Raw genomic sequence first — 12,386 nt, forward strand, 5'->3', positions numbered from 1 at the left:
ATGACTCCTTGAAGGTGGAAAATTAAAATATTGGACTCAAAGAGACAGTTCAAATGAAACCAGAGCAAACACAGCAACAATGTAACGTGAAGTGGTTGCAGGGCTGCTGTTGTGTAACACAGCCCCACGCCAACTCATTAGCTAATCAGCAGATAGGGAACACCTGATCGTTACAGACAAAAGATAATTCAGAAACACCTGTGCAAATAAGCCAGAGCCAGGCAGAACCCCACTGTCCTTTATGCTGTCCAGACAGTACACAGACGGAGAGTGAATACACTTCAGTCACACGGGTTTGGATCAATGCAAGAACTGTAAAACTGAACAGAGCTTCAGTTAGTTTAGGGTTGGCCTCAGTCAGAGCCATCATTTTGTGGTTAATGATTCAGAGATATGTGATAGATAGATGACTAATTATTAAGTATGTTTAGTCCCACCCTAAAAAGTCAACTGCAGAGTGGTAAATTTGTTAAACATCAGCTGACATATATATTGTCTTCTTTAAACAGGTTTCACCACAGAGAATAAAAACTTCACCTGTAGTTTAGCTCCTACTGAAGTTAAGCGAGACATTGTTTTGACTTAGTCTGACAGAGAATATGAGCTTTTCTGTGTTGAGCAGGCACATCCTATGCTGCACATCATAGTGTGTACACAGTATGCCAAGAAATACCAACAACAGTGTTCAGGTCAAGCTGTATTCCCTAAAGAGCTCATTATGCAACACCAACACAGCATTTCTTTCTCTGTCCATTTTAATGCTGTTGGATCTCAGTCTCCTCCACGCTCCATTTCTCCTGCCTATAGAAGCACGCCCAGCTCAAAAGTAACATGCCAACACAAGCTGCAAAAATGTACACAAGCCAATGAAGCCAAACGTGTTCAGGGACTCTATAAGGTTAGTTAGAATTGACACATAAGCAGCACGTAACAGTGGAAAAGGCAGCGTCGCAGCTAGTACTTGGTAGTGTTGCTGAAATCCTTTATCATAGTTAAGTATTATTTCACCATACTGATATATGTTGTGGTATAATAAGTTTACTGGAAAACCAATTGAGAGATGTTAAAGGGACGAATATTACAGTATAAATCATTTGGCTAAATCTCAGATTTCAATCATGGTATACATCCTTATATCATCTACCCCAAGCTAAGGCAACTCCAAAGTCTGACGAGTACACAACCTTTCTGCCAAAATGAAATTTACTTAGCAACAGAAGCTGCTGTAGAGGACAGTGGTTGATACTGTGGCACTGTGCATAAAATGCAACAACCAGTTGGGATACTCAACAACCAATATTAGGAGGACTACAGCACTACAGCTGACAATACTTTGTAAGAATCAAACAGTATGAGTGCATTAAGTAGAATTATTTAGCCCAGGTTCTGGCGACTTGGTGTCTCAGCTGTCTAGCTGGTTTATCCGGACTTGTGTGGTCGGGAGACACGTAGACACAGAGGTGTGAGCATATGGCAGATGCATAAAACACAAACATGCTGCTATGACCTTAATAGCACTGTGTTGGTAAGTCAACACTCATAAAAATGTGTCGTCACCTGTGGATAAACTATTACTGTGTCTACAACACTAGCTGCTGTGAGCAGCAGTGGTGACAGGGCGTGAGGTACAGCAGGTCGCTAAAAACCGAGGCGGTCGCTCTTGTTTTCTGTCTAGCTAGCAGTGTCAGTGTGACGGGGCTGGGTGGATGGGAATTTGCCTGTACTCCACTGAGGCACGGCTTTTAATCTCTTGCTTACACAACACAGAGGGCCTATCCACAGCCTGGCCTCTCAACAAAAACAGGCCTCTACATCATGGGGGTCAACACCCACTGGCAAAGACACATCGCGGAGGATGAGATGAGGCTCTCCTCTCCCTGTGCGCAGACAGAGTGACCCTGTTTTAGAGCTCATCCAAAAACCCAGCAGTAAAGTCACTGATGTCCTGCTAAATGCTAAAAGCAGAAATGTCAGTTGACGTCTTTGCAAATCCCTTTGGGACTGAGAGCTAGCAGTGAGCCATGGTAGTGATGGACAGCACAGAAAACACGCTGGATCGTGGAGGGAGAGGGCAGGTCAGGGCCAATATATTTTCAGCTTTGATGTAGCCTCACAGTGGGACCAAGCTATACCCCTGGGAAATCTAAGGACGGTGATTTTGAGCAAACAGTGAGGACTGAGCTCAGAGTGTACTTCAGTTTTCAACATAATTCCATACACTGAACACAAACTGTATGAACCTGTGTCTGGAGCCTCTGCTTTATCTTTTAGATGTCTTTCTCTAGCTGCACTCAGCTGGATCAAATCTCACCTGGCTTTTGCTTTGTTGTCAGGCTAGCCCAGAGCAAGACTGTGGGTAGAGTGCAGACAGACATGATGAATGATTTATTTTGTATGCTGTGTGGTACTTGACACCCTAGTGTAAGAGAAACACATGTCTCTGAGATAAACTGTGGCTGCTGGCCACACCTCACATGAGGTGCAAGACTAAACATGAGACGAGATCAACACGAAGGTGAATCTCCAGCCAAAAACCATATGGAGATTCAAACTGGGAGCTTATTAGGCTAATGGCGGTCTCCTCAGCATCCCTGGAGTCCTCAGAGTAATCAGACTTTCCTCCTACTGAATATGTTGTGCAATGGAGGCTTGTGAGGCAATTGTCATTCAGCTTTTATCACCATTAATAAACCTATGAGTATAATGTTAATGTGTTAACCATTACTTAATGTGTGTGACTCAAGTGACTGTGCAGGCAGGTTAAGAGCATCTTTTTTTTTTTTAACATATCATATCATATATTATATCATCATAATCATGCATGATGAAATTTTTAAATGGAGAAATAACGAGACTCCATACCTCTACCAGACCAACTGAGAAGTGCTAGGATAGTTAGGGAGGTAAAGAAGTCACTGTGAAGTTGATCTTAGTCAAACTGATGAATACCTCATTTATCATCATCCCCACCCTGAACTCCCAGACTCCTCAGATACTCCCCCGCACATGTCTTGTGGCAGTTAAGAAAATATCTATTTTTAAATCACAGGAAGTGTTAAGATGACTAAGATACTTTGATAAACTCACACTTTGGCTTTGTTGTAATGACTTGCAAACCTCTGTGGTAAAGCTCTCCGTGCATTTCAAATTTTTTGCTCCAGTTTAACTTATGTGGCTAGATGCTAATTCTCAATAATAGCCACCAATCAGCTGGGCTTGGATCATGGAGCACTGGAGGATCAATAAATTCCTTCCAAAGACAATCTCTTGTTTGTCAGCCTCCACAAATTCAATATGTGGGCGAGATACAGTAACATGGCGGAAATTAACTTTAAATTCTTAAGCACTTACCATATAATAAAAACGGTAACTCAATAACTTTCCGTGGACAGCCCACTCAAATGATGGCCATTTGCTGTGATGGGCTTTCTCTCTCAGAGCGAATATTGGCTTCCTCAAGGCCGAGCCTGGTGAGTTAATCTCATCAGCTCTGTGATACAGACAGGCTAATGTACAGAGCACTGGGAGGATGGCTCTCATGAGCTCAGGGAGAAGGGGTCAGTATTGATGAGCTGGTGCAAAATCACTTGGAGGAGGGAAAGGAACGATGGCGAAGGGAAAAGTAGAGACAAGGAGAGCGTGATAATGGGCTACTTATAAAAAAAGAACTCAAGTGGAAAGCTGCAAGAGGCTAAAGGGGGCAATCATAGAAAGTCAAACAGAAGAACCTTCTGTTGTTATTCCAGTTTTTGTTGGTCCTGATGGGTATAAATGTAGATCATTTTCCCACACTATAAATGGAAATATAACATTAACTCCCTGTGGCTGCCAGATTTAGCAAAGATCTGTTCACACAGTGACGTCATAACCACTACCAACCCTCTGGAGGATCTAGCCACTTTTGGCAAATACCATACCATGCTATGTGCAATTACAATGACTTATCTTTATGTCAATTCCTACAACTAACAATTGTTCGTATTACCAGTTCATTTGGTGATTATTTACTTGATTAATCAATCAATCAGCTGGTACATAACATGTCTGTAATTAGTAAAAAAAAAAAAAGGAAAAAAAAAGGCATTTTCACTATCCCAGAAACACATTGACGTCTTCAGACTGTTACTTTTGTCATAAGATATGGAAGAGCAGCAAATGTTCATATCTGAGAAGTTAAAACTAGAGAATATTTGGCATTTTAAAGAAAACGAAAATCAAAATAGTTGCAGTTATAGTTGCAGTTTAATTTTCCGTTGATCAACGAATCAACTAATTGTTTCAGCTCTCGTGCACTGCTATTATTCCAGCTAGTCTGAGGTTACAACACACAACGAATAGGTGAAAGAACTTGTATTTATTTTGTAAACAACATAAGCAAAGGTTTACTCTGCCAGAAAAGGTTAGAATTAATTTATCCTAGCCTGGATATCCAAGGTTGAGTTGTTATCACCAGGATCAGCTAGTCCGTCAGTCCACAGGGACATGGTTAGATGATTAAATTGGCTGCGAGAGATAAATTTGAAGCTTTATTCTACTCCAGCCTTCTAGAGAAGGTTAAATTCACTTGATAACCACATAATAGCAATACTCCCACCCACCCTCAAGGCTTCAAAAAAACAAATGAATAAAACATAAACAAAGCAAGCTGAACAATTTGTCTGCAAAGAAACATCTTCATTTGGAAGCTTAAATGTTTTCCTTTCAATGTACCATCACTTCATCACCCTCCGCATGCTTTATTTACTTCATTTGGAAATTTGTCTTAGGAGGATTTAGCATGATTGGGCCTAAAATGAACCAACAAGCGCAAGACATCCAGAAGAAAATATGTAAAACAAAGCGTTTTCTAATGCCAGATTATATATGTGTAATACATAATCTGGCATTAGAAATTTCAGCATTGCTTGCAACATAACAGGCTAAGGGAAAGTCTAAATGTTTCTGTGCTCAGAGTTCAGCAGTCCGATAGGAGAGGACAGCTTTGTACACAGAAACACCAAAGCATTACAATGGCTGCCATTATCTTTGCTTGTGATGCAGTCATGACAGTACAGGCACTGACTGGCAGTGGGTGCATCCTGGGTAGCCGAGTCACTGGTCTGAACTCAAAAACACCTCTGGGTGTATGAATAAACTGAGCTTTCTCAATTGGCAGCGACAGCCCAGCTAAAAATAAAGTGAGTTTATGCTGAATTGCAGGAAGAAAAAAGGAACTCAGTGGACAACAGGTAGTCCAGGAAAAAGAGAAATTGGGAAGACTGGAGGGCTGTTCAAGTCCCTGGGTACCCATAGCTGAAGGTCTGGGAGGATCTGCTCTCTCCCAGGAGGGGCTGAAAGCGCAGTGGGAAACAAAGACTTGCTTACTTTGGGACTATTCCCAGGACAAGGCTCTTTCTGGGTGTGCTGATATCGTCAGGCCAGTGAGAGGAAAATAATAACCTCAAAGTGAAGGGGAAAAAAAGAACCTCCCATGAAGACAAGAAACAGCATTAAAAAAAGAGAGAAAAGGACAAGATAATTTCCTCTTCAATGGCAGAGAGCACTTTAACTGACAAGTACTTTTCAGTACTGAGATCTAAGGGCTTAGTAACAATTGTAACTGTGCTTCTGTATGTGCTGTGTTTACTTACAGAGTGTGTACTATGCAATATCCATTACTGACTCACTTCCCTGGGGCCGGCATTTACCTGAACATTAGTCAGCACCCATCCTTTAGTAGAGCTAAGTCATTACTACAGACAGACTATTAAGATGTAGCTGCTCAAATATATGCAATTTTATATTCTAAAAAAATATTACACTGGGCATATGTGACTGAGTGCAATGACTTCTATCACTCCTGCCAAGCTGTTCAGAGTTTTCAACTCAAACACTCACACACACACAAAAACACACACACACACACACACACACACACACACACACACACACACAAGCCACTGCCCCAAGTAGATTCCTGTGACGTCCAACAGTTAACAGAGTTGAGGCCAGGTGTTGAAATATCGTGTTGTGAGTTGCATCACAGCTGAACAATGAACATAGCCTGGTCTGTAAGCCTGCGACTGATGATGTTTGCAGACTGAAAATAACAAGACTGTCAAGCAACCACATCAGGTATGTAGGAGGTAACAAACTCACAGCAGTTTACAGTGGAAAAATGTAGTAAATGGTGTGGCTTCAACTCTGACAGTGAATCTGAATAAAATAGCCTCTTAGCTGGGATCTAAATTTAAGATTCTCCAACTTAAACAATAAATAATTGCTCAATTTTGTTTTGTAATAACAAAAAAATATTGTCCACTTACCTGAACAACTTCTATTCCTCTTTTCCTGAAAAAGAAAACAACAAGTAACACTCATTAATTTGACCAAAAATAAACTGATCAGATTCAGTGATCAGTCATAAACAGACACTGCCGGGCACTGAAAAAACCCATAAGATATAAGATGCAAGACATGTAATGTAAATGTATGTCAGGTACTGTAGGTGACGATGCCTGTTGTCTTTTCAGTGCCTAAAAACTCAGGCCTGTAGGCAAAGACTTAACTTATAAAGTATAAGCTATGTAAAACATGCTTTTTGTTTTCTAACTGGATTTCCTTCCTTTGTAAGAAAAAGGTAACTTTTACTCTTTCTGTAAATGTGTGTCAAAATAGTTCCTCTCCATAAGAGGAATTAAATAGAAACTCACATAGCTCTTCAACAATCTGACTACAGTTAGAAACATGAGCTACTGACACATGAGCCTGTCTGCACCCGGGCGTCAAAAATAAATGAACAATGATCCTAAATTATTCAGGAAATTTGTCTGATAGCAGGACGGCAGAATAAGATTGTTGCAGCCAAAATACTAAATCGCTCTCCAGAGCAGGGCGAAGATGCGACTTTTCAGAAATGACACAGAAATACTAGTCATTGGATAAAAATTGGTTGCTTGGCAACCAGCAGACCTCTACGAGAATGGAGATGTTGGTGGAGGTAACTATCATAACGTAGTAAACCACTTCACTGTTCAGATCAGGAACCTCTTCTCTCTGGGCACATCTCTTCTCCTTGTCTTGTACACAGCACTAATCATTTGTGCATAAATTTAAATGTGAGATGACTTCTTCTCTATTGTTAAATCTACTGTTAAAAGGCACAGAAGATGTTTAAACATGCTGGATTTATATTAGTCCTTACCTCTCCACTGAGAGAAAAACAAGTGCCCATACAGAGAGTAGAAGAGAGAGCAATTTGCACATTTCTGATGGAGCTAGCTTGTCAAGTGTCCTCTCTAGGTCAGTGCCACAAATTTGCCAAAGTATTTATATATATTTAAAAAAAAAATAATAAAAAAAACACATAAGTAAAACTTGAATGGTCAAAACAACCAACTTCTACATGAGGGAATTTACAATGAGTACTAAATCAGCCTGGCACTACCCTCAACTCAAGCCGTCCAGGCCAGTTGTTTTTGAGGTTACAGCCCCATGGTAACAGCAGTGCAGCCATTCACTGCCTAACAACAATGTGGATATTTAATACTGCAGCTGGTGTGTTTCATGTGGTGTGAATGGGGCCTTTAGTTTTGTCCCATCTCAGATATGGAGATCGCCTGCTCTCTTATATTGTTACACGGACAGCAGAATGAAAAGGATGAAGGAGAAGACCCAGCAGAGAAGCAGCTCAGGGTCAGAACTTTTTGAATAAGCTTGACACACAAGCCCATGAAGCTGTTACAAAAATGTGACTATTACACCATTGTGGCTGATTAGCAATACAATGAACTAAAACTGTGATACTTTAAAACATTATGAATTAATGTGATTTAGTGTGGCCTTCTTATGGATAACAGGTAACAGATACAGGTAAAACAGGCCAATCAAGTGAAGCAGTTTTACCTGTTTAGGCTGTTAATTTGTTGCCATCTGTTCCTTATAAATCGATGCAATTACTGCTTTACATGTTACTTGATTTTACAGCGATACACAACACAGCTTTTAAATAATCAGTCTTCTCCACACTGCAGTAAAGTGCATCATTTGAATGAAAGTATGCATACAAGCATATAGTAGGTTTAGTTCAAGGCAATCTCATCAGCCTTGTTGTCCTAGAGAGCAGCCTTGCCTTGACAGGATGAAGTGACAATATTTTCATATTATTCAATGATGCCCAGGCTGACCGCGTTTTCAAGGACATCACATTTTTCTAAATCAGGTAAATGTGAGCTAGTAGGAAGCCTCTAAATTGCTGTGCAAGCAGACAAACATAAACCCAAGTGGCTCTGACCAGCAAGAACCCTTGAAGTCCAGCTGCACGAGACAGGGCAGGCTCCACACTGAAGCCCTCGCAGTGTCAGCTGCATGCCACATGATGAGAGAGAGAAAACCTCATCACTATTGGAATATAATACTTGCATATGGTTTATCTTTCATAATACAGCCTGACAAGTCTAAAGCCTGCACATATCTATCTGTAAGATAAAATCAAAGTGCATGAAATGAAATGTGATGAGTGTGATATTGCCAAGGAAGCCACTCCATGATAAATAAAACCTGTGTTAAGGTTTGGTATGAGGTGGTTCTGATGAATTCCAGCAAGCCCCAAGACAGCTTACTTGTGACTGACAAACCCTTGTAGTGTTGTGTCATCTAGGAAAGATAAAATTCCTTGTTAATACAATTATGTTTATGTACAGGAGCCCCACATTTTAAGTTTCATTTCATTTATTCTCCTTCCTCTTGAAGATGCAATATAATGGGGAAATATGTCAGGAAAAGGAGAACTAGAAGACAAGTGTAAGTTAGTGGCAGAATGGACAAAAGCAGTCATGTGGTGATCAGAGCATGATATGCCCATGTTCATTTTGTGGCTCTTTTCCATTTAAATGTGTTGTTGTTTGTTGTTGTTCGAGGGAGGCTGATCTCCTTGATCTTCTGTCACAAGCACTACTTCTTAACACTCAGGCCCTGCCCTTCATATTAATCAGCATACAGTCCAGCTCTGAGGGAAGAAGGGGGTGAGCAGGATGCAGGGATGAGAGGGGTGGGTGGGGGTGCTGCTTGGAGGTTTATGATGCGATTAAAAATGTTTTGTGGATTACAGTGTGGTAATCTGCGCTGGCTCAATCAGGTCGCTTTGTGAGGCAACGACTCTTGGAAAAGGTGAAAATCCTTCAAAGCAGTTGTCTGCTATTAAGCACACTGTAAACATACCTGACCTATCGGGGCACATGCTTGCTAAATCAAATGACTGAGGACTCTAAAATGTTTTCTCTCCAGTCTCTCTCACTGTTAGCCGCTGTCACTTTAACATGTGTGCCTTCAGGATAACTGCAGCCCTAAAACAGCACAGGCAGTTAGGCAATGTTGCAATGGATGATGATAAGGATGCTGCCATACCTTGGAAGGAGCACTTCCCCAAGCCAATATACTCTATAACAGTATGTTTGCCAAGTAAATCCATGCCCTACTTTATAACAACTTGAACTTGAACTGGAGATGGATAAGATACAAGCTAGCATACATAAAACACCCATGTAGCCATCCCTCTCAAAGCTGGAAAATTAAATAAAAAGACCTTGCTAGGACTGAAGCACAGCCTTGGCCACTTTCATATTGTGGCTATGCATTTGGACAACTAAAGCCTATTTTTTTTTTTTATAGATAATGAAAACATCTCACATCTAGAGACAAAAAGACTTCTCTGTGTGATATCACACTTTTCCAGTTACAATGAATGTAAGATACTGTAATGGTCACAGATTAACTTTGTGGAATAAGAACACATCCTCTGGTTAAGATATGTTAACACAGCAGAGATTCATTTTTTCAGTCCACACACACCTGCATTAAAGTTTCATACTTCAGGACAATATGCCAAATAAAAACACCTGCTTCAGTTGCTTGTCCTGTTATAGATGCACCTTAGACCACTATCAACAGTCCTACCTACACACATTCACTCCTCGCACCATGTCTCAACAAGCACTGACTCGAGACATAACAAACAAAAGCTGCTACAGAGAAAATAAAATTAAGCTCAGGGCTTGCCTTTTTCCTGTGTCACCTTCCCTCAAGGCATACATACAAATGTGTTTTACGAAATGCCTTTGCACTACAGCAGAGAGAATCAGAGGCAGAGAAGCCGCAGGCTTAATCAACTGCACTTTTAGTAAAACCTTGGATGATTTTGCAGATATTGCAGGGAAGTCACCAATGCTGTATCATAGTGAAAGAGAAAGTTTTAAGGAAAACTGTAAAAGCGCTATTCCCTGTAAGAAGAGAAAGGGTCATCATCAGTCCCGTTTGTCACCATGTCATTAAGAGGAACTGCACTGACAACACACCTCTTAAATCACTGTGGCATAAATTGGTAATGGTGTAGGCCTACTCTGTGAATGCATGTCAAGCTGTTTTTGTTAGGTGCTCTAAAAAAAATCACTTGAACTGGATGCATTAAATTGGTGTTTTAGCCACATACCTGCACAAATCAGCAAAGGCCTGAAAATTCAGCTTCTTCATCTTCTTCTCGCTGAGCCAGTAGCCGACTCTCCGGCCTTTCAGAAAGGTCTGCATCTCCACTGTGCTCCTGTTCCTTCTCTGGAGGTAAACGGTGTGACTGAGGGCTCAACCTGAACAGGCGAAACCGGAAACCACCTTATAACGTTAGTCTTACAACAGCCAACCAGGGCAAGGAAGGGAACACGAAAGTTGACGAGTTGGTTTGTCATACGTTACTCAAACATAGCCAGGAGTGGCGCTTTCTACTTGTCTGTCTCTTGGACCAAAAATGATCTAGTCTGCAGACGTAATATTACAGTGAATGTGGTTCAGCATCAGCGAAACACACACTCTGACCCCTTTTGCTAACCTCAAGTGCTAACGTTAGTGGGCTAGCTAGGTGACAGTCTGCATAGCTAACCGATGGCATGCAATTGGGAAACGTAAGCTAGCTGGCTAACAAGGCTGGTCAGCGTTAAATGGTAGAACAGATTGATACCACTTCCAAATGTCAAATGAGTTAACTAATGGCGGCAAGCGACGGCTAGTTAGCTAAAAGATGAAGCAACTGACTTAACTACGAATAAAGCTGGCAGCGAGACGCTGTGTGGTGAGCTAACTAACCTGGTAGTTTTAGCACAGTTCCCCTCTGAATGTATGTCCTCTTCAGAAACTAGCTCGGATAGTTTCCCATTCTCGGTCCGCCCGATGGAGGAAGAGTAGAAGTTTTCAAACAAGGTGACAGATGACAGGCACAGCTGGACTCACGTTGAGAGGATCCTGGTGTTTTCTCTCAGTCTCTGAGCTGAGCTGACTGCACACACCCAGGATCCCGGAGACTGATGCTGCCTTCACGAGCCCCTCGGAAAGTACCAATCCAGTCTGTCGAATCACACTGTCGTGACTTCACGTGCTTTTGTGCTTTCCTCATCGATTAACATGCACATTACTTTTTGGATTTATTGATTAATCGTTGGCTATACAGTGTTTGAAAATTGAGAATGAAAATGTATTTCACAACACAACTACATATCTTATAGTTGCTGATTTTATTTTCTTAAACTACTTATAGCTTAATTGTTCCATTTGTAAATAAGTCAGTAACAAAATATACCATGCTCTGTTCAACAGAGTCCGAAAGAGTTGGGGATGAGCGCCTGAAGAACATGGATATTAACTGAGCGTTTGGTTCATGTTTATATTAATCTATTTATGGGATGTTGTTTAAGTGATCACTTTAATAAATATGTTTTCATAAACAATTCCGACTTGAACAGCAGTATTTATAGTGTCATTACCAGCATTGTGGGATTTGTTTATTTTCTCCTCTGGCGCCCCAGAAGTCCTTGTGCCCTTGCACAATTGCCGAGTCTTTAAGATTGGTCATGGGGGCTACGCAATATTTCCGACAGCCTTAAAGGCACCCGGGATGTGGTCAGAGAAGTTCAGTCTGTTCCGTTGGTGCACCGCTCCACTGTCTGTCAGCTCAGCCTCCGTACAAGAAGAAAGTATGAGACGAAACGTGGATCAGTGAACTGGTTTGTGGACTTATAAACAAACCAGCTGCTGTTTGCATAATACGCAGATCTTTTGTTTGTAGGCCCGTTGCAACTTGCATTATGAGAGCACCGTCGCCTGCTATCTGCTGTGCAGCAATGGGCACATATTTTCACCGGGCTCCCAAACACAGAAACACGTCACAGTGGCGCCATCCGTTGGAAAACCAGTGCAGCATACAGCAGTTACTACCGCCCCCAGAGAGGTTATACTTCCAGCTGTGTGTTTCTTTCAGCAGGGTTACATGATTAAAAAGGAATAAACCGATTTGCACCAAATTTGGTGGAGGGATGGGACATGGACCAGAGAAGAACCCATTCAATTCGAAATCCTAGTTAATGATC

General features: G+C 41.3%; 1 protein-coding gene across 1 annotated transcript in view; it reads right to left on the minus strand.

Moving 5' to 3' along the window:
* The window catches only part of itpk1b (inositol-tetrakisphosphate 1-kinase b), a 30,587-nt gene extending 19,264 nt beyond the window's left edge, over positions 1-11,323 (minus strand). The window contains exons 1-3 of the mRNA XM_056393428.1: positions 11,110-11,323; positions 10,466-10,616; positions 6,306-6,330 (exon numbers count right to left, since the gene is read on the minus strand). Of these exons, the coding sequence (XP_056249403.1) occupies positions 6,306-6,330; positions 10,466-10,560 (120 nt within the window). The 5' untranslated portion in view covers positions 10,561-10,616; positions 11,110-11,323. The remainder of the gene's footprint in view (positions 1-6,305; positions 6,331-10,465; positions 10,617-11,109) is intronic.
* Positions 11,324-12,386: the final 1,063 nt, after the last annotated feature.

This window comes from Seriola aureovittata, chromosome 13 (genome assembly GCF_021018895.1).
Source record: "Seriola aureovittata isolate HTS-2021-v1 ecotype China chromosome 13, ASM2101889v1, whole genome shotgun sequence".
NCBI lineage: Eukaryota > Metazoa > Chordata > Actinopteri > Carangiformes > Carangidae > Seriola > Seriola aureovittata.